At 38.4% G+C, this 26,184-nt stretch overlaps 1 protein-coding gene across 6 annotated transcripts in view; it reads right to left on the bottom strand.

Moving 5' to 3' along the window:
* Positions 1-303: 303 nt before the first annotated feature.
* NEIL3 (nei like DNA glycosylase 3) overlaps positions 304-26,184 on the bottom strand; it is a 192,743-nt gene continuing 166,862 nt past the window's right edge. For 4 of the 6 annotated variants that reach the window (XM_059909548.1, XM_059909547.1, XM_059909549.1 and 1 more), the window contains 8 exons: positions 24,889-25,023; positions 24,365-24,578; positions 21,219-21,293; positions 19,459-19,625; positions 9,653-9,822; positions 7,789-8,206; positions 1,971-2,145; positions 304-568 (listed from right to left, as the gene is read on the bottom strand). In XM_059909548.1, coding sequence (XP_059765531.1) covers positions 386-568; positions 1,971-2,145; positions 7,789-8,206; positions 9,653-9,822; positions 19,459-19,625; positions 21,219-21,293; positions 24,365-24,578; positions 24,889-25,023 — 1,537 coding nt within the window. In that variant the 3' untranslated portion in view covers positions 304-385. Of the gene's footprint in view, positions 569-1,970; positions 2,146-7,788; positions 8,207-9,652; positions 9,823-15,478; positions 18,277-19,458; positions 19,626-21,218; positions 21,294-24,364; positions 24,579-24,888; positions 25,024-26,184 lie in introns of those variants that run through there. The other 2 variants (XM_059909545.1, XM_059909550.1) reach the window with 2 other exon arrangements.

Raw genomic sequence — 26,184 nt, forward strand, 5'->3', positions numbered from 1 at the left:
GATTCTTAACCACTGTGCCACCAGGGAAGCCCTAGAGGAACTTGATGTTTGTTAAATAGAAAAAAAGAAGAAAATATGATTTTCTATAACGAAGATCCCATTTCTTACATTTCATTTAAGAAAACAAGAAGTTTCTTTAATCATATGTTATGAACAGTGGTGATACTTGAGAAATTATTCATTTCAGACAGAATACCTTATTATTTTATTGTACTGCATACTCCACTCCTAAAAAAAAAATCACTGCTTCCCCAAAGAAGTTACAAGAGACCAAGAGCAAACTAAAAATACTTTATTGTCATAACTAAATGCATTAAATATACATTCTAAATGGAATATATTGTATATTTGATAAAATGAAGAGTTCTCAAATATTGCAATAACTTTAGCATCCTGGAATAATGTTTATTCCTGGCCCATTTTTTGCCCATTGGAAAAAATTGCACTGTTTTTCCTTCCCAAGAGGGCACACAAAAAAATTCTTTCCATTATTAGGTCCAATCTTCAACACTGTTCTCATGATGGAGCGTTTGCCATGGCTGCAGAATGGGAAGGACAAATCTGCCCACTGGGGGGGAAAAAGATTGTAAAGTTTAGATGGAAGGTAGAATGACAGACAGGCTGAGCCTCGGCGCATTTGATTAGTACTGTACTGTCTTCACTGCTGTTCCTATTAATTTGACATTGTAAGATACACGTAAGTCATTAGTTGTTGCTCCTAAAAAACCTTATATCCTATAAGCATCTCTAACAAATTCGCTTGAATCACACAGAAAATTGTCATAATTCTGAGTTTCCCTCTGTCCAAAGGCATACTTACAGAAGTTCCTTCACTTTATTGAAAATCTCTCTGTAAAGCAAATCACCAGTGTTCCTGCTATAGCTCTGTTTAAGCTATTAAAGTCAAAGATTTGTTATGATTTTAATATTAAACTTCCTTAGTCTCCTAGGAAAAGAAAGCATCCAATACAGAATTACCAGGACTAATTCACGCAAATTCCATTGTATTATTCTTATCCTTATTAATTTTGGCCTCAAGAGAGCTACCAAGAAGGCTGTGATATTAATATTGCTAATAATATTTTCTCCATTACATCTATACAAGCTTTGAGGGGAGGAGATCAGGAAGTTGAGTAGGAGGGAGCCACGTCTCGGGCAGGGGTTATGCTCTAAGATCATGATCAAATTTTCCCTGGGGAATTCCTTAGGAAGGTATCACACTGAAGACAGATCATTTCTCTCTCAGCAAGCCCAACCAGAAAACTTTTGCTCCCGTGCTGAAACAGATCCATATTTTCTTCTTCTAGTTAGGCACCAGATGAAGCAGCTGGGAAAAATATGTATCTTTAAACCTTCGGACCACAGTCAGAAGTGAGAGGCTCTCGTTCTGTGGAAGGCAGAACGACTGACCAAAAGCGCCCAGATTCCTGTCTTGTATCTCACACTCATTTGCAGGGACAAACTCATAGATTGAAAGGTTGGGGAATCACCTACCTCTAAACTGTTATTGTGCCATCACTTTTTTTGGTTAAGCCTGTGCAGTAGGATTTGCTAAGTTTACTGTAAATCCAGGGCATGTAAATTATTTCTCTGGGTTCTTCTACCCAATGCATAAACCAAAGGTTTGGATGTCACACTGAAGTCAGGAAGAGCAAATATCTACCTTGGATTATCAGTCACCTGGGTGACTCAATACCTCTCTCTTTGTAAACCAAGGGGGCAACACTTCTACCCCGTGGTTACAAATATGATATACTCTAATAATGGAATAGCTGTCATTTGATTAATTTTTCTTTTTGGGATGAACCTCTTTGAATTTTCAGTTATTCAACATTCAGGTTTTAGACTAAATGTCAGTCAGCATGGCTTTTAAATTTAAAGGTAAAACCAGAAACGGACTGCTATCTGTGACATTTTAATAACTGAAGTATTCAAGGACACTATCATTAAGCTTGAGGTCATACACTTACCTCGAAAAATCCACATTGTGCTTCTCTCGGTAGAGGACAAGCATAAAAGTGCCTGCCCTTGTTTTCTCCATCCTTCCTCACCACTCGGAGAACGCAGGGGCGGTCATGTTTACTGCAGCGGGGACTGCTGGCATTTAATGAACGAGGACCATCTGTCGTGTTACTTTGAAGTTCCCTGTAATGACAAGTTACAAAATAACTGCAGCATGATAGTGCTAAAAGGGGTCATTCACACCACCTCACCCCTGCATCGGAATCCCGCCTGAACAAAGAAATGGTACCAGAAAGTGACCACGGTCAACTTCCCGCAATTACTGGGTTGGCCAAAAAGTTCGTTCGGTTTTAAGTAAAAATAAAAGACATCTTTCATTTTCACCAAGAATTTTATTGAACAATGTATTCACTAACCGAACGATCTTTTTGGCCAACCCAATACATAGACTCCTACATCTTTCTAATTCTTGGTTTTCCCAGGTAATTTCCTTCCAAAGCTACCTATTTATGTAAATTAAATTTAAATTAGACATATCATTTAAATTTCTCAAGAATAAAAGCAGCTGAATTGCACATCCAATCTTCTTAGTTTTCATTTGTGACATTTGGTTCTTTTCTTACCCAACATGACAGGGTGGCCACTTTTATTTCCCCTAAAATATTCTCAAGTCCAGCTGTCCCCTGACCCCAAAGGAACTAGAGTCACAGTCTTCTCCAATTATTTTCTCATCAGTAGCAAACTCTCATCAATGGTTCTGACAAGGCCAAAGAGATCTACTGTCCAATTTAAAGACAATTTTCTATGCTTTTCTTTGATCAAGTCTACCATACTAGTTGCAATCATATTTCAGCAAGTAACAGGCTGTCTGGCAGAGCAGAAATGTGTATTTTGTAAAGCTAGCGAGGAAGCTTTAGTCTCCCCCCATGATTAGATCAAGAGTGTCTATTCAGGAGGTTACCCCTGAACACAGTGTATAAAGGCCAGAAGCCGGGCTTCCACTGTAGCTGTCTAGGTGCAATGTTTTCTTTGAAAAGGAGCTTCATGATTATTTTTAATTTTTTTATATTTTGTATATTTTAATAATGCCTTTATAAAAGTCTTTTTAATAAACCAATTGAAGAGAAAAAGAGCTCTTATTAAAACCAGAAGTCCTTCCCCTTAATAGCCCCATTTTTAACTTTTTAATGATAAAGTTCTTCCTTTCTTTTTTTGTTAACTTCTAAAGAACAAAATACCATTCTTAAATGATTTTTTTAAAACACTTATAAATCAGAGGTTGGTTCCCTCTTCCTTGCTTCCTAAACCACATTCTTCCCATACTTGTTCCTATAATGATGCCTTGAGGCGTCATATCTAATCGAAATGTTCAGAGTGTGAGATATTTTTTCCAGTCTTATTGAGATAGAATTGACATACAAGGGATCTTTTAGTTGTGGTGAAATTGGCTTACACTCGTTTATAAAATAGATGCTTAAATATATTTCTTTAAATGGACTCAAGCATCCTGATATCTGGGATGGACTCAAACATCCTGAAGTTTCTGAAGCTGCTTGGGCAGCGGGCGTCTGCAAGATGAAAGCAGCTGTGGGCACTGCTAAGGAAACTGTTATAGTTAAATATTTCTCCAGCAGCTATTTTGTTGGTAGCATTTTCAGGGTAGGGGATAGTGGCTTACATTTTAGCATCACGGGGGATGTTAACCAGAAATAGGGAGGGTGAGGGACAACAGACTTCTCTTTTCCAAACCCCCTTCACTTCAACAGCCCCCCTCCCCAAAAGGGGCAATATTAAAACGTTAACTTCAAGAGAAGCTGAACATCTGGGTGGTTGTAGAGAAGTTGAGTGACTTCAAAATTGAAGCAAGTGGGTCATAAACAGTGCTTAAAAAAAATTTAGAGGAGGAACACAGAAGGTCAAGAATCGTAACGGAAAGAAACTGATGCTTTCGTAAAAAAAAAAGTACACCCATGCAAACGGTTTTATATATTATTTGGAAGGCTGTCTGAGGTAACAATTAGTGAAACATTTGCAAACCCACTTGCTTCAACCCAGAAATCTCCAGAGTTTCGCAAATCCAGGGAGATGTTTACATTTTCTTACTAGTAAAGCTTTTCTGGAGAGGAGCACGGTGGAAGGCAGGATGAAGGCAGAAAGGAGAGATCCCAGTGTTTCCTCCAGGTTCCTCATTTCTGTCTGCAATCTGTTTCCTCCTTGGTACAGAGGTGAAGGAGAAGGGAGCCACCTGCTGTCTGATCCCGGCCCTTAGAGTGCGGTCCATCTGACCAGCAGCGGCAGCATCGCCGGGCAGCTCCTCACAAGCACGGAGTTACCCTCCCCTACTCCAGCCCCTCCCCTACTCCAGCTCGCTGGCAGAATCAGCATCTGCATGTTAACAGGACGCCCAGGTGATTCGTATACGCATTAAGTACTGAAGCACTGAGTTAATGTAACCAAGACACTGGTGCCATCTGTGAACACATCAGCTCTAAAGATGTACAGGGAATCTTAATTTTATGATAGCAAACATTATCTAGGGTAATTAAATGTTCTGATTCATTGAGGACATCTTGGTTCCTCTTTGTTTCAATCATTACTTTAAAAACTTCCAAAAATGTAGCAGAGCATCTTCTTGGGTAAACTTAGCATATGGGATAGTTTAACTTATTTTGATAACTAGGACCATCATTTTGAATACTAATACTGGATTATAAATGGTCAATATAATAGATCAGGGTTGGAAAATCTTTTTCAGAAGGGACATACGTTTAGGCTTGTGGGTCTTATGGTCTCTGTTGCAAAATACTCAAATCTGCTGTTTTAGCATGAAAAGCAGCCAGAGGGAATATGTAAACCAATGGGAATGGGATGTGTCCCAATAAAACTTTATTTATAAAAACAGGGGGTGGGCTGACTTTGGCCCTGCTGGCTGTAGTTTGCTGAGGTAGAGGTCGTCATTAGAACCAAGAGTAATGCTTAATGTATAATAGGTTCTTAATAAATACTTATTAATAAATAAACACTGAACATGTTCAATAAGCATTGTTCAAGTAACACTGAACAGAGATCAGATAAAAACTATTATCAAGAAGGAAGACATTACCAAGCACAGGTTTGTAATTTTTAAAACGGGTATTTTTTCAGTGATCAATTTATCATGGTTTAACTTATTTTACAGATAGGGTGATTCATTATAATAAAAACATTGAACTGATCAGTCTCACTGAATGTAGATTTTGTAGTTCAGCAGTATTTCAAGGATCATAACAAACAAACAGAGGTTAAATGACTCATCCTGGATGGTCCCAGGTGGTTCTGACATCCTTGGGGACTGAAAACACCAAAAGGTGAACCAGAAGCATGAATGAGAGGTGAGGGCTTCACTGGTGATTAGAGGCAGAATTTGGCAACCCTGATGGCGGCAGACCTGAGAAAATGTTAGTGATTTTATTTGTTTCATTTCACTCATCTACGTGAACCTTTGCATCAGCTCAGGAAAAACTTCAACCCAAAACACATTACGCTTCTTTGAAGCGGTATCACTGTGTTTTGCTCTGCATTTACAATAATTGGATCAAAGACTTAAAACTGTCTAACAGTCATTCTTAACTGCTTAAAAATTGGTTCAACGATCTAATTTATAATCCAGTAGCTGGATAAAATTCAAGTCTATCTAAAGACCAATCTGAAAATATGCCCCATCAACATAGCACGTATCATGTGGTGATGAGAGCAGTAATTAAGAGAACAAAAGGCAAATTAATTAGCATACCATTATTAAAGAAACAATGAGCTGGCTTTGAATTCTCTGAGTGGACCACCTGCTTTAACCCTATTATGTTGTGAGCTTCTGCTCGGCATCTTGTCCGCAAGATGAACACTGTAGCAGCCAGACAAGGAGAAAAATGAAATAAATGACAGTAATTTGCAATTTATTCCTTGTAAAGTAGCTGGGTGCAGAAGGGCTGCTGGGTGAATGTATTTCATCACTTGACATTTATTCTGCTAGTTGATGTTGATTGATTTTGGAGTCTCATTCCTGGGGTTCTTATATTCAACACATACGCACGCTGCAGTGTTTCTAAGTAAAGCTGTGTGCTGTGATTAATCATATGACCCTATTACTAATGGCTTATGAAGAAATCTTTAAAATTTAAGGTTACATTAATGTTTTTTTAAATCCATAATTCATTAGTTAAATTGTCTGAGATTTTCTACAAAGCACGAAGGAAATAAAAATATGCCAAGATACTTCATTTGAGTACAACAAAAGCCACAATATTTTTAAATGATCACATCTGCTTCTTTCCACTTAAGCTACACAACAGAAAAGGCTGTTCAAAAATGATTTTCCTACAGCATAGCCTCCCAACTCAGACACTCTTAACTAGCTTCTTCATGAACTTTCGTCATGACACATTAATTAGTGTTCAGTGAAAAGGTGGTGTACTGATCAAGTCAGTTAAAAGTTTGCCCTCCATAGCTTAACTCAAATGTCTATATTTTGTGAGTATTATGGACAAAAGTCAAACCAGTTATTATAAATGATTATGAACAACAACAACAACAAAAATCAGCCAAGGATAAATGATCAAGATTAACTGATGGTAAAATTAGAGTCAGTACAGGAAACTCGAGATTAAAGCATCTATTGACCAAAAACCGTCTCAGAATTCTGTTATTAAAGGATTCCCAGAGGTCGGTCTAGGTTTGTGCAATGGTGGTCCTTGATCTCACTGCCCAAAGAATCTTTCCATCAGCAAAGACATAGCTCATCAGATGAGAAGTTGGAAGTCAGAATCCCTCCTGAGATTATTTTAGATCCCATCCACAGCAACTCTTCCTCTTCTCATCCCCCGTTGGCAAGAAAAGGCACAGGGGAAGAAAACTCACCTTCACTCCATTTAAAATAGTCTTCCTTTCATTTAAAGATGCTGGATATATAGTGTCTGCTTTCTGAAGGAAAAGAAAATTGTGGAGACATCTGTCTCCCTGACGGAGGCATAATATCAGGTGTGATAGGAGCCCCAGATAAAGAAATTAAACAAGGTTGGGGAAGAATAGTTCCAGGATCTGCCAATAATCATTAAGGAACAAGGATGACATTGTTTATGAAAATTTCTCTATCTCTGGTGACAGCAACTGGCGGTGGGGGGGGGGGGGGGGGTCCTTCTCCTGAATGTGTAGCTGGTAGTCTCATAAAACATATCTGATCTGGTAGCATTCATTAATTGGAACTCCAACTTTTTAATTTCAGGTCCAAAAGTAGTACTCACGCTCTTTGAGCCTTTTTGGTTGAAACAAAGACCACCCTCCCTGCCCCCTGGCTGTTTGAAATACAGTCACTTTCTTTAGCAGAAATGTCACTAAAAATATCTCAGATCCCTCTCTTTAGAACAGAAGACATTTACTAAACGTTATGAATGATAGTTTCCCTTCTAGAAGAACTATCTTTCATTGGAAGAAAAGCTTAAACAAAACTGCTAACAGTGGAGACTGCTAACCGGTAAGATTATGGGGGATTTAATCATTATTCTTTATACTTTCCAATATTTTCCAAACATTCTGTATTAAGCATATATATGGTTACAGTCAGAGAAAAGCAAAACAAAACTTTCTACAGATGGAGGAAATTCTGTTTTTCATTCCCTTCCCTTCTCTAATATTATAAGCTAGAGGAGGCAAGGGATGCAAATTACTGTAATAGTCTTTCAGGGTTTGACTGACATTTCCAAGATCAATTCAGCTTCCTCAGCAATGGATGATCTTTCTGCATTCTTAAAGCTTAAGCAAATACCTTAAAGAGCAAGGTTAGAAGCATCATACCTGTTAGATAATCCAGGGTTGCCACTTTTGAGATCCCGTGATGAGTAGTGGGTTGTTTTAAATTTTTTATATGCTGGACTAAATAATTTAGACGGAGAGCAGACCACAGATGATATGTTTACTTTGTTAGATAGTTGAGTTCTATAGTTTGTTCTCTCCTTGGAGGGGTGCACTGTATCACTAAAACAAACGTTAGTAGGATGGTTTAGAAATTCCCCATCTAGTATCTGGTTTTGGCTTTCTTCTCTTTCCAAAGCACTGGATTTATTGCTGAAATCCGTCAAAACAAGGGTTGCAGTTCCAAATGCAGTTTTCCTGTTGATCTTCACTTCCGTCCTTGGCTTTCCAAAGCTATTACAAGGGTATTTCACTAAACTGTTAAAGGCAATAGGATTTTCTTCATTCTTGGGTACCGAATCTGGAAGGAGAGACCAGTAATTCTGCATTATTCCTATAAATACATTGACTGTTTGAAACATCTTTTCATTTGATTAAAACATTTAGTTCATTTATTACAGTGACCTCATGTATAGAACTAATAATACAAAGTTAGCTTGAGCAATTCAGAATTAACCACCTTCAGATTAAGAAATAAAGTACCATATGAAGTACAAAATTTCCAGGGACTTAGAGGTGGGTTTAATAAAGATTTCTACTTGTTGTGCTTTATGTTATGTTTAAGCATTTAAAGGTTACTGAGCTATCAATTTTGTTGCTATTAGGCCAAATATTAAAGCAGTGTAAATAAGGGGTGACACCCCACAAAGCTTTAGATCAGCAGTTAGAGCCTATATCTAGATTATCAGGAATGCTTCTGTGAATGACAAGACCAAGTGAAAGGCCTATTAAAATTAAGTAAAGATGAATTACAAAGATTTACATTTATTAAATATGTTTCAAAAAAGCATCCTAGGATTTTGGAATCTGTAATTTATTCTAAATTGCAGTTATCTGCCTTTCATACTCAGAAAAAAATAACAAGAAAATAATTAAGATGTGTAAAGGCATTTCAGAATGTCAGAATAAATGTGGAAACCTAAGACTGGGGTTTTCTGAGGGCTCTCTGTTGAATGATACTGCAGAGGGAGGGACAGAAATAGGAGACACAGTCCCTTCTGCTACCAGCAAAGCTGTATAAGGGGTGATGCCTGCATTTCTGGCCCAGCGAACAAAACACAATATGACAGCTCACACAATGGGGGGTCCAGAAGTCAAGAATGAACTTTCTCCTCTCTAATTGAAGAAAGAAAGAACACTTTGAGAACACAATAGAAGCTGCATCAATGAGATGGTTCTTAATCACAGGTTTCCTCTGAGGTTCTACATCCTCTGAACGCATGAAATTGTGAGCTATAAAGAGTTATTCTGAAGGATTTCAATGAAATCAGTACAATTGTCTGGGTAAAGATTTTAATAACAAGGGGTAGGAGGGATAAAGAAGAGAAAAAATTCAGCATTTTTCTCTTCCACCTGCGAAGATATTCTTACAGAAATCCTCCCTTTCAATTTTTGAAACACTTGGACTGAATAACAAACTCAAAAGTTGCTGAAATCTGCATAAAACAAAGCTTTATTGAATAATTCATTAGAAACAGTAGAGAACAGATGTGATCATCTCAGTTTTTTGAGATACAATGGCACATACTCTTTTAGCACAAGCGTGTTTTCCCCCCGTTAAAAAAAAAGTGCTCAACAGAATGTCAGCACGGTTTACATGCAAAGGCTGGCAATTCCTTTAAACCTTCCAGAAAGAGAGCATTTTACTTCATTATGAAATATCAAGATGGAACAAGATATGTACCTGACTTTGTATAATTAACCCTCTTTGAAATGGAAGGAACTCGGAATCAAAATTCAGTCTTACCCGCAGGCCTTGAAGTCAGGCAAGCATCACATGCTCTAGAAGACGGCTGATTTATTAGCGTACAGACCTCACATGTCCACTGCTCTTCAGACTTCCGGGCCACCGAGTCCGTAAGATGACCCCCTCTGCTAGATGGCCAACTGACTGTAGTATTTCTAGCTGGCAGCCTGCTATAAGAGAACTTCTAAAGTTAATCATTAACACTTTCATTATTGTCTTGTTCTTATACATTCTGGGTATCTTAGAAACAATTACAGAACCATTAATACCCAAATGCTACATGTTTACCATTGCTTAGAAGTTCTCTCTCTCTGGGAATAAAATGTTTTTACTTGGGCCCTGCTGATTGCTTTTAAAGACAGAAATAACAAAAGTTTTAGAGTCAAAGAGTTGTGTGCGTGTGTTTTTTAAACTAACTAAAAATATTTGACATAACCACTAGGGAGCATTTCTCAACTAGTTTTTTAAGCAAGTGGGACTCTTCCCAAAGCAAAACTAAAATATCTTTATTCAAATTAGGGAGGAAAAAAGTCATGTAGAAATGAGAGCGCTGAACGTAAGATGAGAAAAGTTCCACACTTACTTCGTGTGCCTCTGGAATTCCTCAGTATCTACTGGGCACTAAATCACCTGATCTATAATCTATAACGACGGAATTCCTAATTGACTCTTCACTCTTACAGGAAACACCTTTCTGAAGCTCTGATACCGTCCTGCTCTTCAGCACGTGGCTCTGGGCCTACAGAGCACATCACGTGGCTCCTCTTACAGGAAGCGCCTTTCTGAAGCTCTGATACAGTCCTGCTCTTCAGCACGTGGCTCTGGGCCTACAGAGCACATCACGTGCCTCCTCTTACAGGAAGCGCCTTTCTGAAGCTCTGATACCGTCCTGCTCTTCAGCACGTGGCTCTGGGCCTACAGAGCACATCACGTGCCTCCTCTTACAGGAAGCGCCTTTCTGAAGCTCTGATACCGTCCTGCTCTTCAGCACGTGGCTCTGGGCCTACAGAGCACATCACGTGGCTCAGCAGCCAAGGCAGTGTCATGGATTCCTTTCATGATTCCAAACATTAATACTGAAAAAAAGCTCTTTCAGGAAAGGCTTTGTACCATACGTTTCAGAACATGAGTTCTTTGACTTTCAAAGGTAGCCTTGTCTTCTGTAACATTTTGCTCCTACACATAATTATAACAGGTTTAGAATTCAGACTTGTCTGGAAAAATCATAAATAGCATAAGAAAATCTGAAAGTAAGACACATCTCATTATGGTTTTTTTTATCTTTACTTACCTTGACTTTTAATGCCATTCAATATTTCTTATCCCTGTAAATCAACTATACTTAGATAAAATAAATTTTAAAAAATCTTTCTTATTCCTATGGAACAGCAGACCTTCTATAGAATTTACTTGACCTAATCCCTGCCCTCTAATAACTTACTCTGAGAGGCAGCATCATACATTGGCTCATAATTAAGTAAACACCATTTAAATAACCTTCAGATTTTCAATGTGCTCCAACTTTTAACCACTTTCATCTTCTATCCTATAAATTTCATTAACCATGAGGGGATATTTGTTGTTACATAAAGAAGCTTTGGAAGCATTCTCTCCTTACTGCTCCATTTCTTCATCGCCTACTAATAAATTCTTTCCAATCTCCAGTTGGACGTTTAACAGGAATTTCAACCTTAACCTGTCTGTAGTAGGCTGAATGATGGCCTCCTAAAGATAGCAGGTCACAAAACCAGGAACCTGTAAATGTTACTTTATAAAGAGGATCTTTGCAGATGTCATTAAGGATCTTGACATGGGGAGATGATTCTGGATTATCAGGGTGATCTCTTAATCCAAACACAAGTGTCCTTATGAGAGAGAGGCAGAGGGAGATATGATACACACACAAGGGGAGAAGGCAATGTGACCACACACGCAGAGATGTGAGGAGTCGTGTAGCCACAAATGAAGAACACTGGCAGCCACCGGAAGCTTGAAAAGGCAAGAAATGGATTCTCCCCTAGAGCCTCCGGGGGAGCACAGACCTGCCCACACCTTGACTTTGGCCCAATGAAACGGATGCTGAGCTTCTGGCATCCAGAACCGTGAGAGAATAAACTTCTGTTGCTTTAAGCTATCAGGTTAGTGGTAATGTGTTATGGCAGCCATGGGAAACTGGTACAAATAAGTCAGGACCCCCTGCCCCCATCCGCGACTCCGCTACTTTGTCCCATCTCAGTAAATGGCATCACCATCACTCAGTTGATCAGGCCAGAAGCCTGTGAACCGCCCCTAACACTTCCTACCCTCACACCTGGTCCACCAGCCAATCCCGCAGGCTCTGCGGCAGAGGCAGATCTGCTAGAAGCTCACGAAGCCTCCACGGCTTGCTGCGCGGTCCTCTGCGGACCGGAGAGGGAGCGCGCAGGGCGGGAGCAGCCCCTCCGGCTGCACGGACGTTGAGGACACTGCCGCTGGTGCCAGTGCTGGGGTTCTTCCGGGCAAGGCCCTCGTGCTGCCAGCACCAGCGCACACCTGCTCAGTGCCCAGGGGCAGTGGGCCCTGGTGACGTCAGGGAGCAGGTGGACCGTCTTAAACTTCCAGGACGAGAGGTGCTGCTCCATTCCTCACTTAGGGGACGTTATGACCTGGGCTGCAAGCCCACTCGGCACAGGCGCCACCCGCCACCGACCCACGAACAGCCCGGTAGAGGCGCGAGTCAGAGACAGCTGAGGGAGACCCAAAGGCTGGTGGCTCTCAGAGAAAGGTCCCTGGGCTCACAGCGCCAGCACCACGTGGGAACTCGTTAGTCATACAGCTCAGGCCTCTCCCCAGACCGGTGAATCGCACACTCTGGGGGTAAAGCCCAGCAATCTGTCCAAATTCTACTTCAACTGAATCAATTGCCACAGTCTACTCCGATCCCTTGGTCGGGGAGCCACAGTACTTCCTAGAAGCCCCCCAGAATGTGTTTCTCCTGCTGAAACCAGAGAGAATCTGCTACCATGAGACTTGAAATGAGAGGGTTAAGCGGGAAGCAGCTTAGACCTGCCTGTATTCTTTCCACTTGTTCCATCTGTGGACAGCCCAGGCAAGGTCACCTTCAGGCGTTCCAGTCCCTGAGACGTGGGTTTTCATAGTTTTTCCACTGATGCTATGAAATTACCCCAATATTTATGTTGGTTCCATGACCCATAAATCCCCATTTCAATTTAAGATAATTTGCACTGGGTATCTTTCGTTGTAGTCAAAAGAATCCTTTGTAAATTATGGTTTTAAATATGACAACTATGTAATCAAACTCTCTTCCCCAAACAGGGCTATCCTGTCAAGATTAACCCATCACAGATTTTCTTCACGTCTCCCAAATGCCCTGTAATTGCTCCATCCCCCTGAAAACTCTCTGCCAGGTCAGGTCGGCCTTAAGGACTGGTTTGCAGACAACACTAAATTCTCATTAACTGGCAACCAACCCTCAACACGTTTCCAAACTAGACGGTTTCTAGGGACGTAAATACGTCTTCGTACAGGAGCAAAACATCCCCCTCTCCGGCAGCTCCCCGAATGCACAGGGCGTTTCCCCGGGCACCTTGTCAGGGGCTGTGTTCTCTTCCAGGAAATCCCCTTCCTGCCTCTTGTCTTTGATGAGTTCCTATTTCTTCCCACGCTAAGCTCAAACTTCACCTCCCCAGAGAGGTATCTTTGTTCTTCCCAGGTGGATTTCAGGGTTTCCTCATCCATACTACAGCTCCATTGCCATTAGCACAAATGTGCCCTTTTGCAGCATTTCCATCAAGGGGTTCTAGTGATCTATTTACTCCCCACATTAGACCCTGAGCACTTCGAGTGACTGTATTCTGTTTTCTCTTTGTTTTCCCAGTACCTGGCATATAGTAGACCCTAAGAAAGAAAGTAAATAGTACAGAAATGAAAAAGTGAAACAGAAAATTATAAAGACTCTAGTAAAAAACAAAGAAAAATGCAGTTTCCCCTTAAGGAAACAATACTCACACATGTAAATTACGCTAGTATATAAAGGAGAGCCAACAATAACTGGTATATAGGTATTCAAAGTGTGCTGTGATCAATGAAAACTGGAAAATCTGGGGAGGACTTCGGGAAGGGGTGAAGTAAACTTTTAGTGACTGAAGGAACACAAGAATTTAGATCATTACTACTGGGCTTCTCATATTTCAATTTAATTTGAAATGACTTTAAAGTGAAAAAATTTAGTCAATATAAAAAGTGCTCAAATGCTCATCCAGAAAATGAATTGAATATACTTAATTACAGAAATCTCTAGGAGTGGGGCAAATATTACTGGTTTTCAAATGTTTTATTTTGTATACACTTATTTTGCAATGTGTCTTGAGCGGGATGCCAATATAGAGAACAGAACTACGTCAGGAGGGAGGAGGGAATGCAGGGCCCAGGACATTTCCAGTACAGCACGGCCTCCCTAACTCATAGTAACTCCCAAGTCTCTTTCAGGGAACCCTTGAGGTTTTGAATCCTAGTTTCAAAAAACCTTTGGAATTGACAATGATCTTATTTATACGATAAATAACATGTTTACTTGATAATCTGGAAGAATTTTTTAAAAATTCAAAAGCTATCAATTCACAGGAAACAAATACATATGGAACATTAATCACTTATTCAGTAGACAAATATATATTGAATGTACTCTATCTTCCAGATCCAGTGTTATACACTTTTGATCAAATAAATGTACACCTATAACATTAAAAATAAGAATCCCACAAATCTGTGTAATATAACATATTATTTAAACATATTTCAGATCTCTATGATAGTAAAATGGGATGAGGAAGCTTAGAAAAAGGGGATATGGTGTGGCTTAGAGAAAAGTAATCGATAACGAAAGGTGATGAAGAAAATGAAACACAGGAACAAGGAGAAAAAAAAAAGATAGCTGCAAATATATTTATGAAGACATAATGGGGATCTGGACCACATCATCTCCATCCCAGGGCCCTGAGCTCTCCACAGACAAGATGGCAACTCCCTCCTCCTTTGTTCTTTTCTATATACTTTTTCAGTGAACTGATCCTGCTTTAATACTTCAACTAAGAACACAGGTAGTAACACTCAAGCCATCATCTCCCACCCCCTTCCCACCCTATGTGGACTATCTAGTCCACACATCCAAAACTTAATTTATCTCTTCCATTCTACCCATCTTTCCCACATCTATAAAGTGAAAATTTCTGTTTTTGGGCCTGGAACTTTTTGCTTTATCCTCCATAGCAAACCTCTCACAATACTTGCTGGCATTAAAATTTTCTTAAAGTACCTATTTTTTCCTCCATTTCCAGTGTCTTGACCTCAGGACTGGAAACCATCTCTCGCCCATTACACAAGTTTCACATCTGTTTCTTCATTTCCCATCCTAATTATGCTATAATCAATTAAAAAGTCCTTAATCTACTGATTCAGGTAAGACATTAGCCATCTCCAGAACTACTACTGATTCCTTCTAGTTGATCCCATCCTACCTGCAAAACTAGCTTTTGCTATTTAACAAACTTGGAGACTTCGTTTGGCTCCGCCACTGTTATCATCAATGATTCAAGGTTTGTGGCAATGCTCCTTCTTTCCAAGTAAATAATGTCTGTTTGCTCATTTATTTAGCCAAAATTCTTTTTTTTTTAAACATCTTTATTGGAGTATAATTGCTTTACAAACTTGTTAGTTTCTGCTGTATAACAAAGTGAATCAGCTATACGCATACATATATCCCCATATCCCCTCCCTCTTGCATCTCCCTCCCACCCTCCCTATCCCACCCCTCTAGGTGGTCACAGAGCACCGAGCTGATCTCCCTGTGCTATGCGGCTGCTTCCCACTAGCCATCCATTTTACATTTGGTACTGTGTATATGTCAATGTTACTCTCTCACTTCATCCCAGCTTACCCTTCCCCGTCCCCGTGTCAAGTCCATTCTCTACGTCTGCATCTTTATTCCTGTCCTGCCCCTAAGTTCATCAGAACCATGCTTTTTTTTTTTTTTTTTTAGATTCCATATATATGTGTTAGCATACAGTATCTGTTTTTCTCTTTCTGACTTACTTCACCCTGTATGACAGACTCTAGGTCCATCCACCTCACTACAAATAACTCAATTTTGTTTCTTTTTATGGCCAAGTACTATTCCATTGTATATACGTGCCATATCTTCTTTATCCATTCATCTGTCAGTGGACACTTAGGTTACTTCCATATCCTGGCTAGTGTAAATAGAGCTGAAATGAACATTGTGGCACATGACTCTTTTTGATTATGATTTTCTCAGGGTATATGCCCAGTAGCGGGATTGCTGGGACATACGGTAGTTCTATTTTTAGTTAAGGAACCTCCATACTGTCCTCCATAGTGGCTGTATCAATTTACATTCCCACCAACAGTGCAAGAGGGTTCCCTTTTCTCCACACCCTCTCCAGAATTTATGGTTTGTAGATTTTTTGATGATGGCCATTCTGACTGGTGTGAGGTGATACCTCATTGTAGTTTTGATTTGCATTTCTCTAATGATCAGTGATGTTGAGCATCCTTTCATGTGTTTGTTGGCAATCTGTATATCTTCTTTGGAGAAATGTCTATTTAGGTCTTCTGCCCATTTTGGATTGGGTTGTTTGTTTTTTGATATTGAGCTGCATGAGCTGCTTGTAAATTTTGGAGATTAATCCTTTCTCAGTTGCTTCGTTTGCACATATTTTCTCCCATTCTGAGGGTTGTCTTTTCGTCTTCTTTATGGTTTCCTTTGCTGTGCGAAAGCTTTTAAGTTTCATTAGGTCCCATTTGTTTATTTTTGTTTTTATTTCCATTTCTCTAGGAGGTGGGTCAAAAAGGATCTTGCTGTGATGTATGTCATAGAGTGTTCTGCCTATGTTTTCCTCTGAGAATTTTATAGGGTCTGGCCTTACATTTAGGTCTTTAATCCATTTTGAGTTTATTTTTGTGTATGGTGTTAGGAGGTGTTCTAATTTCATTCTTTTACATGTAGCTGTCCAGTTTTCCCAGCACCACTTGTTGAAGAGGCTTTCTTTTCTCCTTTGTATACTCTTGCCTCCTTTATCAAAGATAAGGTGACCATATGTGCATGGGTTTATCTCTGGGCTTTCTGTCCTGGTTCCATTGATCTGTATTTCTGTTTTTCTGTCACTACCATACTGTCTTGATTACTGTAGCTGTGTAGTATAGTCTGAAGTCCGGGAGCCTGATTCCTCCAGCTCCATTTTTCGTTCTCAAGATTGCTTTGGCTATTCGGGGGCTTTTGTGTTTCCATGCAAATTGTGCGATTTTTTGTTCTAGTTCTGTGAAAAATGCCATTGGTAATTTGATAGGGATTGCATTGAATCTGTAGATTGCTTTGGGTAGTAGAGTCATTTTCACAGTGCTGATTCTTCCAATCCAAGAACATGGTATATCTCTCCATCTGTTTGTATCATCTTTAATTACTTTCATCAGTGTCTTGTAGATTTCTGCATACAGGTCTTTTGTCTCCTTACGTAGGTTTATTCCTAGGTATTTTATTCTTTCTGTTGCAGTGGTAAATGGGAGTGTTTCCTTAATTTCTCTTTCAGATTTTTCATCATTAGTGTATAGGGATGCAAGAGATTTCTGTGCATTAATTTTGTATCCCGCTACTCTACCAAATTCATTGATTAGCTCTAATAGTTTGTATGTTATTTGCTGCTTTTCCCTTGCTGCTTTCAATACTTTTTTCTTCGTATTTAATTTTTGATAGTTTCATTAATATGTGTCTCGGTGTGTTTCTCTTTGGGTTTATCCTGTATGGTACTCTCTGTGTTTCCTGGACTTGATTGACTATTTCCTTCCCCATGTTAGGGAAGTTTTCGACTATAATCTCTTCAAATATTTTCTCAACCCCCCCTTTTTTTCTCTTATTCTTCTGGGACCACTATAATTCGAATGTTGGTTCGTTTAATGTTGTCCCAGAGGTCTCTTGAGACTGCCCTCAATTCTTTTCTTTGTTTTTTCTTTTCTGCTCTCTGGCAGTTATTTCCACCGTTTTATCTTCCAGCTCACTTATCTGTTCTTCTGCCTCAGTTATTCTGCTACTGGTTCCTTCTAGAATATTTTTAATTTCAGTAATTGTGTTGTTCATCTCTGTTTGTTTGCTCTTTAGTTCTTCTAGATCCTTGGTAAGTGTTTCTTGCATTTTATCTATTCTGTCTCCCAGATTTCGGATCATCTTTACTATCAATACTCTGAACTCTTTTTCAGTTAGGTTGCCTATTTCATCTTCATTTATTTGGTCTTGTAGGTTTTTACCTTGCTCCTTCACCTGTAACATATTTTTCCGTGGTTTCATCTCTTTTTTTTGTTTGTTTCCTCTTTTTGATAGGTGGTGCTGTAGTCCTGTCTTACTGGTTGTTTGGCCTGAGACGTCCAGCACTGGAGTTTGCAGGCAGTTGGATAGATCCAGGTCTTGGTGCTGAGATGAGGACCTCCGGGAGGCCTTACTCTGATTAATATTCCCTGGGGTCTGAGGTTCTCTGTTAGTCCAGTGGTTTGGACTCGGAGCTTCCACCACAGGAGCTTGGTCCCGACCTCTGTCCTGAGAACCAACATCTTGCAAGCTTCGTAGTGTGGTTAAAAAAAAAAGAAAGAAAGAAAGAAAGAAAAAAAGGAGCAGTACAGTATCAAAGAATAAAAAACAAACTAAAATTAGAATGATAAAAAATACATTAAGAGAAATAAAAGTATAATTGAAACAACCAGTCACTGGAGGTTCCTCCCATCCCCTTAGGTGTCTGTGGTCTCCCACCGGTGCCTGGTAGGTGCCCTAGTTGTGCAGAGCCGCAAATTCCGCATCCTCGTAGTACGCCATCTTGACCCCGTCCCCCTATCTCTTTAAAATAAACTTCAAATTACACTTTTTCTATGAGATTTTCCAAACCTTTTGTATACCTATAAACTTCTAACATCCCCCAAACTTTTGTAGCACTTTATGTGCTTCGTGTCTGTACTGGTTATTTTGGCTTGTAATCACATATAGTTCAGCTCCTTTATATTGTTAATATTTCAGCCAGCCATCCCCAAAGGGACCTATGGCCTCTTACCGGGGTAAGTGTACACTGCGGAAAAGGAAAGTGTCAAAGCATTGAGGCCTACTGGACACTGGTTCTGCACTGACACTAATTCCAGGAGACCCAGGAGTGCCACTGTGCTCCGCCAGTCAGAGCAGGGGCTTGTGGAGGTCAGGTGATCAATGGGGTTTTAGTTCAAGTTCATCCCACAGCGGGTCCAGTAGGGCCCTGAGCCCATCCTGTGGTTACTTCCCCAGCTCTGGAATGCAGAATGGGAACAGCCTTACTCAGCCACTGGCTGAATCACCACACAAGTGCTTAGTAAGTAGTCAGCTGTTTCACCAAGAAGACTGCAATTTTGTAAAGAGAGCTTGCTAATGTTTTATAATATTATTTCAAAAGCAAGAACTTTTGAAAATACTTGCATTTTTCCAATTACTGACAAAACTACATCTCCTGGTAATCACTTTACAAATGAGATGAAAGTCAAAGCCTGGATATTAACATCAAAGTTAGAGATTTTCTACTGAATTCAGAAGAGGCTCATAAATCATCTTCAGCTCATTCTGGTTTTTGGATGATATTATTTACTATTTCCTTCCAAGGGTTCAAATACTTGTGAGTTATGTTCTGTTCTTAATAGCCTGATAGCTATTCAACTATGTTCTCTTATTAATAGCATTTTTGTTAGAGAATTAGGGCAAACAGTACACTTTAAATTAGACTTCTCACCATATGTCAGCATGTTGAGGATTTTCCTTCTGACAGTGAGGACAGAAATATGTCATTCTCTTATTCTCCCCTAAGCGACACACAGTTATTTTGCAGCAGCACTGACCACAATTAGGACGCTTGTAAACCTTATAGTGGTTAGAGACAGCAGATCCTGCTTTGTGGCACTAAAAACAAACAAACAAACAAACATTACAATGTTATCTACAAAATAGTATTGAAAGATACATTCTTAAAAGTCATTTCTAAAAATAATTTGTTAAAAATATACATATGTTTATACATATGTCCTCATAATCTTTTCTTTCATCTGAGAAAAAGGTATTGACAAGATTCAGCAATATTTGTCAAATAAGATTTGTGTGAAATAATTAAGTCATTATTTTATAACTTATTAGTATTTAAAATTGTTCTTTGCATGGCTTTACCCTCCTATCTAAATGGGATATAAAAGTTCTATAATTTAAAATGTCTTTCATGCTTTTAAGGTTTTTATAATTAAACATAATTATGTGGTTATATGAAAAAGACTAGATTAGCTTTAAATCTGATTACTTTTAGAACACTGAAGCTGCTCACTTTGTTTCAACAGTCAAAAAATTTACTCCTAGGGAGAAACACTTTAACAAGATCATCTTTTTTGTTGACCTGAAAAGGGACAGTTTTTTGTTTTTAATCTTACAGATTCACTGAAAAAGAAAAATTTAAATGCCATCTTAGCAGCGAACATGTTCTGTTTTGGCATAAGTTCTATTTCAAAAGACACTGATATTCTCTGTCACAGTTTCATTCTACTCACATACAGTTAAAGCTCCTACAAAGAGAGCGTTAGGGATTTACATCAGCAGTGTGAAAATATAAAAGCCCAGAAATATGGTGGATCATATTACAAGCTGAAAATTACAGGAACAACTCATATTAATTTAAGCAAAGTATTGAAATACCCATCTTAATCTGAGCAGAAAATGGGTAGGTATCTGTAATCATCTTTCCCTAGAAGAATAAGTGAGCATATGTAATATTAAAATAGCCATCGATACTCAGGACAGGTATGTAAAGCAAGAGGCTCATTAACACTTTAGGCCAATTAATGAAGAAGCCTACAATACCTGACTTTCTAACAGTAGTAAAAACAAACATTTTGAATACAGGAAATGGACTGTAGAGAAAAAGACAAATTTATGATACTTCGTTTAAAGACAAAATGTGTTTACTTAACTCTATATATGCATATATATGTGTATATATATATACAACATTCAAAATTTACAGTTTAGTGAGGACTTATTCTCAAAACAGTCTCTGTGGTAGATAGAGAAGTATTATTATCCCATTTTACAGATAAAGAAACTAAATCTAAATTAAGTTACCTAAATAATATTAACCACACTGATGGTAAGTGGCAAAATCTGATTGAACTGAAGTCTATATTTATCCCAAAGTATTGAATCTCTCTCTAGGCTACCTATATGTTACTTTTATATATCCAAAATTAGAACAAGAGTCTAAGTAAGTAAAATGCTAACATAGCTGTCCCCCAACTTAGTGTAAACATAATTTAATATAATTAGAGTTAGACAAGTTTGGACCGACCTGTGACCTAAAATTTCAAGGTGTTAATTATGCCCATAACATGTCACTCTCCCCTATTGCACCTCTATGATCTTACCACTAGATGGCTACACACAGCCTTGACATTGCTGGTGCAATCAAAGGGAAATAACTGACATTTTATATAGTTGAAAAATTTTTGCTCTTACCCTGTAAAAAAGAAGGCTGAAATCACGTATCATTTTCACAAGGTGATGTATCTGGTCATGTGTTAACTGACAAACCTTAAAATAGAAAAACAACTCAGGAGAGTTTTGTAATTTGTTCATTATTGTAGAAAAACAATACCACTTGCCAGTTCTACCTAAGAGAACTTGAAATAGATTTGAAATATATGCGTCTCTTCTAAAACTCATGTATCTATTCAGTGTTATTAACAGTGCATATTTTTAAGTGATGGTACTACAGATAAAAAATACCATTCTCGAACTTATTTACAAAACAGAACTAGACCCACAGACACAGAAAACAAACTTATGGTTACCAAAGGGGTGAGCCAGGGGTGGGGTGGGAGATAAATTAGGACTTTGGGATTAATGGATACACACGACTATATAGAAAATAGATAAACAACAAGGACCTACTGTATAGCATGGGGAACTATACTCAGTATCTTTTTTTTTTTTAAGATTTATTTTTTTTTGATGTGGACCATTTTTATAGTCTTCATTGAATTTTTTACAATATTGCTTCTGTTTGATGTTTTGGTTTTCTGGCCACGAGGCATGTGGGATCTTAGCTCCCCAACCAGGGATCGAACCCGCACCCCCTGCATTGGAAGGCAAAGTCTTAACCACTGGACCGCCACGGAAGTCCCCTCAGTATCTTTTAATAACCTATAATGGAAAAGATTCTGAAAAAGAATACATATATGTGTATAACTGAATCACTCTGCTGTACAGTTGAAACTAACACAACATTGCAAATTAACTATATCTCAATTTTAGAAAAATTCAAAAAAGGAAAAATACCAGTCTTATAAACTTTAATTCTAAATTCAAATATTTCTTGAATATCTATTCTGTACTGGACATCTTCAAAGTCCCAGCATTGCCTATCAGCCACCTTGAAAAGTCTTGCAGGAGAAAAAGGAAAGGAAAAAAAAAAGACCAGAAAGAAGGGACAAACAGGTACAGGAGCAGATGATCACCAAGGTCACTATCAAGCTTTAAAAAGATATGAATTTATAGACATGCTTTAATATTAAAGTACTTGTTAACACATGGAAGAACTCAGAAACAAACCTTACTGAAGAATTTTTTTGTGACACAGCCTAGCATAAACCTCAGGGTCACCCTTTGCAGAATTCATTATCATTTGGCACATGTAGTTTCAATAGTAATTCCAGAAGAAATTCTAAAGACTCACTTTTGTTGTGTGTATATGAATACATATGTATATCTTTATACAACAGAAACAAATTTATCAGTGCCTATATAATCTAAAACCATCTAATCAACATAATCCTTCTAAAAGTATTATCTATTTTTTCATTTATTTAAAGTTTAAAACATATGTACTTCTCAAATTCATTTATTTCTTACCACATCTTATGTACTACGTTCAGTCACATCTTAAAAGGCTAGACTATACTTTTTCAATCATTGCCCGTGTGCTTTTAGGGGGCTACTAGCTAAGCTTCAGAAATATTAATTTTTAACCCCCTCACGCATTACGGCCAAACGATCTTTACTAGATGAACGGCCGACTGGACGTACTGATAAAAAGTAAATTGTTGGGCTTCCCTGGTGGTGCAGTGGTTGAGAATCCGCCTGCCAATGCAGGGGACACGGGTTCGAGCCCTGGTCCGGGAAGATCCCACATGCCGCAGAGCAACTGGGCCCGTGAGCCACAACTACTGATCCTGCGCGTCTGGAGCCTGTGCTCTGCAACAAGAGAGGCCGCAATAGTGAGAGGCAGCGCACCGCGATGAAGAGTGGCCCCCGCTCGCCGCAACTAGAGAAAGCCCTCGCACAGAAACGAAGACCCAACACAGCCATAAATAAATTAATTAATTAATTAATTTTTTAAAAAAAGTAAATTGTCAGTTTATCAAAGATAATAACAGTGTTCTGGTCAACAACACTCTGGGTACTTTTTTCAAAAACATTTTCCATAGAGTTCTAGATGATTTTAAAAAGCTCATAAGCTCATTCGTGTTAAAATTCTGTTTCATTATTCCCATATTACAGAAATTTGACTAGCTTGCTCCAAGCGTCAAAAAACAGAACCAAATCTACAACAATTATTAACTGGTTTCTTCGAAAACTTATTTCCTACTGATTTGAATTTTATAAAAACTCTCTGGGAAGCAGTTACACAAAATAAATAGGTACCTTTGGAATCACGTAAAAGATGGTTTAGTTAATAGAGACTATTTGGGTCTGGATAAAAGCCCTAATGTAGCTTTCTTCCCTGGAAACTAAAATATATGTATCCTTCTACCTGGGTTTGAGTTCTAACTGCTCTGACCTTCTTACAACTTGGTCCTATTAATCACCGTCCCTTTTTTTTTTTTTCAATTTTAACCTCTCCCTCTCGACCAGTTTGTGTTTTTTTCCCCAACATATAAATAAGTTCATGTCACTCCAGTTGAAGAACAAGAAATAAAAATCCAGTTCTTGTCCCAACTTCTCCATCCAGCAGTCTAATATTTTCCCTTTGCTCCAATCTAAGCTATTTTAACAATTACTCTAAGTTTTGTTTCCATTTCCTCACCAATCACTTATTCCTTATTCTCTGCTACCTGACTTCCATTCTTACCATTCCACCAAAACAGCATCTTCTAATGTCATGAATAGGTACAAACAGGAATATATGAGTGTGTGTAGAGTGTGAATTTAATATGCCAGACAGTAAAAGAAAGTTGTGAGCTTAGCTCATTCATACATTCAACAAATATTTCTTTAATGCCTTCCAAATGCCAGACACTGTATTCTAGATACTTGGATACATCAACGAGCCAAACAGACACCTTCCTCCTAAGTCAGATCCTAAACAATATATATAACAGGTAAGGATCAGGCTACATCTGAAGGTGATCAGTGGTGTGGAGAAAAATAAAAAGAAAGCAAGTTATGGAAGCCTGGGAGGAAGAAGTGGGTGGCAGGGATGCACACAGCAATTTTAAAAAGAGAGGCCAGGGTTGGCCTCACGGAGAAGCTGACGTGAGCGAAGACCCCGGAAGTCTGTCTGGGGAGAATGTGTTACTGTCATGCCGATTTAAGTGTTCCACGTTGGTCCCTTCACAGTATTTAAAAATACAGAAATCATTTAAAAACTACTTAAAACCTACTTTAACAGCGGGATGAAGACCACTGTCAAAGAGAGCTTCATTTTTGATGATGTTTCCCACCCCGGGCAACACTTTCTGATCCATTAACACGTCACATAGCATCCGTCCTCTCTGCTTTTTCACTTCACTTTCTGCTCTTGAGAAACTAAAGTTAGGTGAACATACATCTAATTCTTCCATCATTCTTATTCTCTCTTGGCTTTCTGCTGAGTTTCTATAGAAAGGAATAGAAAACACATTAATCATGTGCCTGGTTACAATTCACAAAGTGTCATTTAAAATGATCTTTGATAAAAACATAAACACTTTATGTTAACCAGCTTATAAGAGTTACATAGCCAAACAATGACGACCCTAACCAAACATGTTATTTGAAGAATCTTTTAAAATGACGTTTTATCAGTTATAAACTACTTTTAAAATGTTTGTTTATTTATTTATTTTCACATGTGACATCCCAAACCCAACTGCAGAGTCAACTTTGCAGTTTTGCAGCTGAAGCAATTTTTAATTCAATCTTTTACCTGATTTCTACTGATGAGTCAAAGAAACAAATCAGATCTTTGGTGAGCTGTACTTCAAAAACAGGAGAAAGTCCATTTTTATTTTTAGACTTAACTGGATTAATCACGAGGGAGCCTTTCATTCCAAAATGAATCCTAGAACAAAAGCAAACCCATCTTTGAGCGGCAGTAAGTATATCATGCATGAAATTTTTGTTCCTTCACTTTTTGGAATATAAGCAAACAAATGTTAGTCACAATAGACACTTCAAGGGCACAAAATGATAGCTAATATTTTTCTGTTAATGGCTTTGTATCCTTATAAAACTAGATATGGCAATCATTTTTTCAACTCACAAAGAAAATAAGTTCCTAGAGAAATAATAAGGCCCTGACAATAAGCCCAAGAAAACACACCCCTGGTTCTCTGTTCTTGTCAGATGAGGTATCTTTTATTCACTCAACAGTCTACTGTCGCTCAGCTTTTTCTCTGATTCAAAGGCTTGGGGTGAGATAAGGCTAAATTTAAATTGCCTATAGTCGGTGTTTTTATGAATTCTACAAAGCCACAAACATTCATGTTCCTTATTTCTAGCCACAGTAGATTGGAAATGTTTACCTATTCCAAAATGAGATCTATAGTTTAAGACACTTACTCTTTTCTACCCCCCTGCTTTGGGATAACACAGTGAAACAATTTTTTGCAAAATCTTTCATATTAAAAGAAAAGAGAACAAGTCAAAATGCTATTGTCTTCAATTCTTCTAGTTTCCTTCTACCTTTATATGTATTGGGAAGAGGGGATTTATAAATATTTACAGTTAACTTGAAAGCCACAATGCAGTGATGAAAAATTCATAGCCTTTCAGTTTTTATAGGATTGATTAGCATGTCCAGTTTAAAAAAGAGGAAAAAAAAAAGTGGTTTTACGAGACTTCTGATGATGAAGATCAGAAATGATTCTCAAGATGAAATACTGTTTTCTGCCTTTCAAATCCTCCTCCTTATAGCTTTGTTGAGTTAATAAATATGGCTCTCTTGGCAGCAAATGTTACTGCTCTGTGCTTCTAATTCCAAAGCACCATGTTATAGTATTGTACAAGGTTAACCAGTCTAACTTTAAAGATGTGGGTTTTAAACTCTGTGTGCCCTACTATCAATCATAAATGCATTTTACATGCCCCATAGTTCTTGACAGGAAAAATGTGTGCCTGTAAGTACTGCATAATTTAGCTTATGGAGGTTCAACGCCAGTGAAAGGTGTACAACTGTCATGCCCAGAAGCCATCATACCTGAAATCTTTTCAGCTGCGTGGC

This window comes from Balaenoptera ricei, chromosome 21, assembly GCF_028023285.1.
Source record: "Balaenoptera ricei isolate mBalRic1 chromosome 21, mBalRic1.hap2, whole genome shotgun sequence".
NCBI lineage: Eukaryota > Metazoa > Chordata > Mammalia > Artiodactyla > Balaenopteridae > Balaenoptera > Balaenoptera ricei.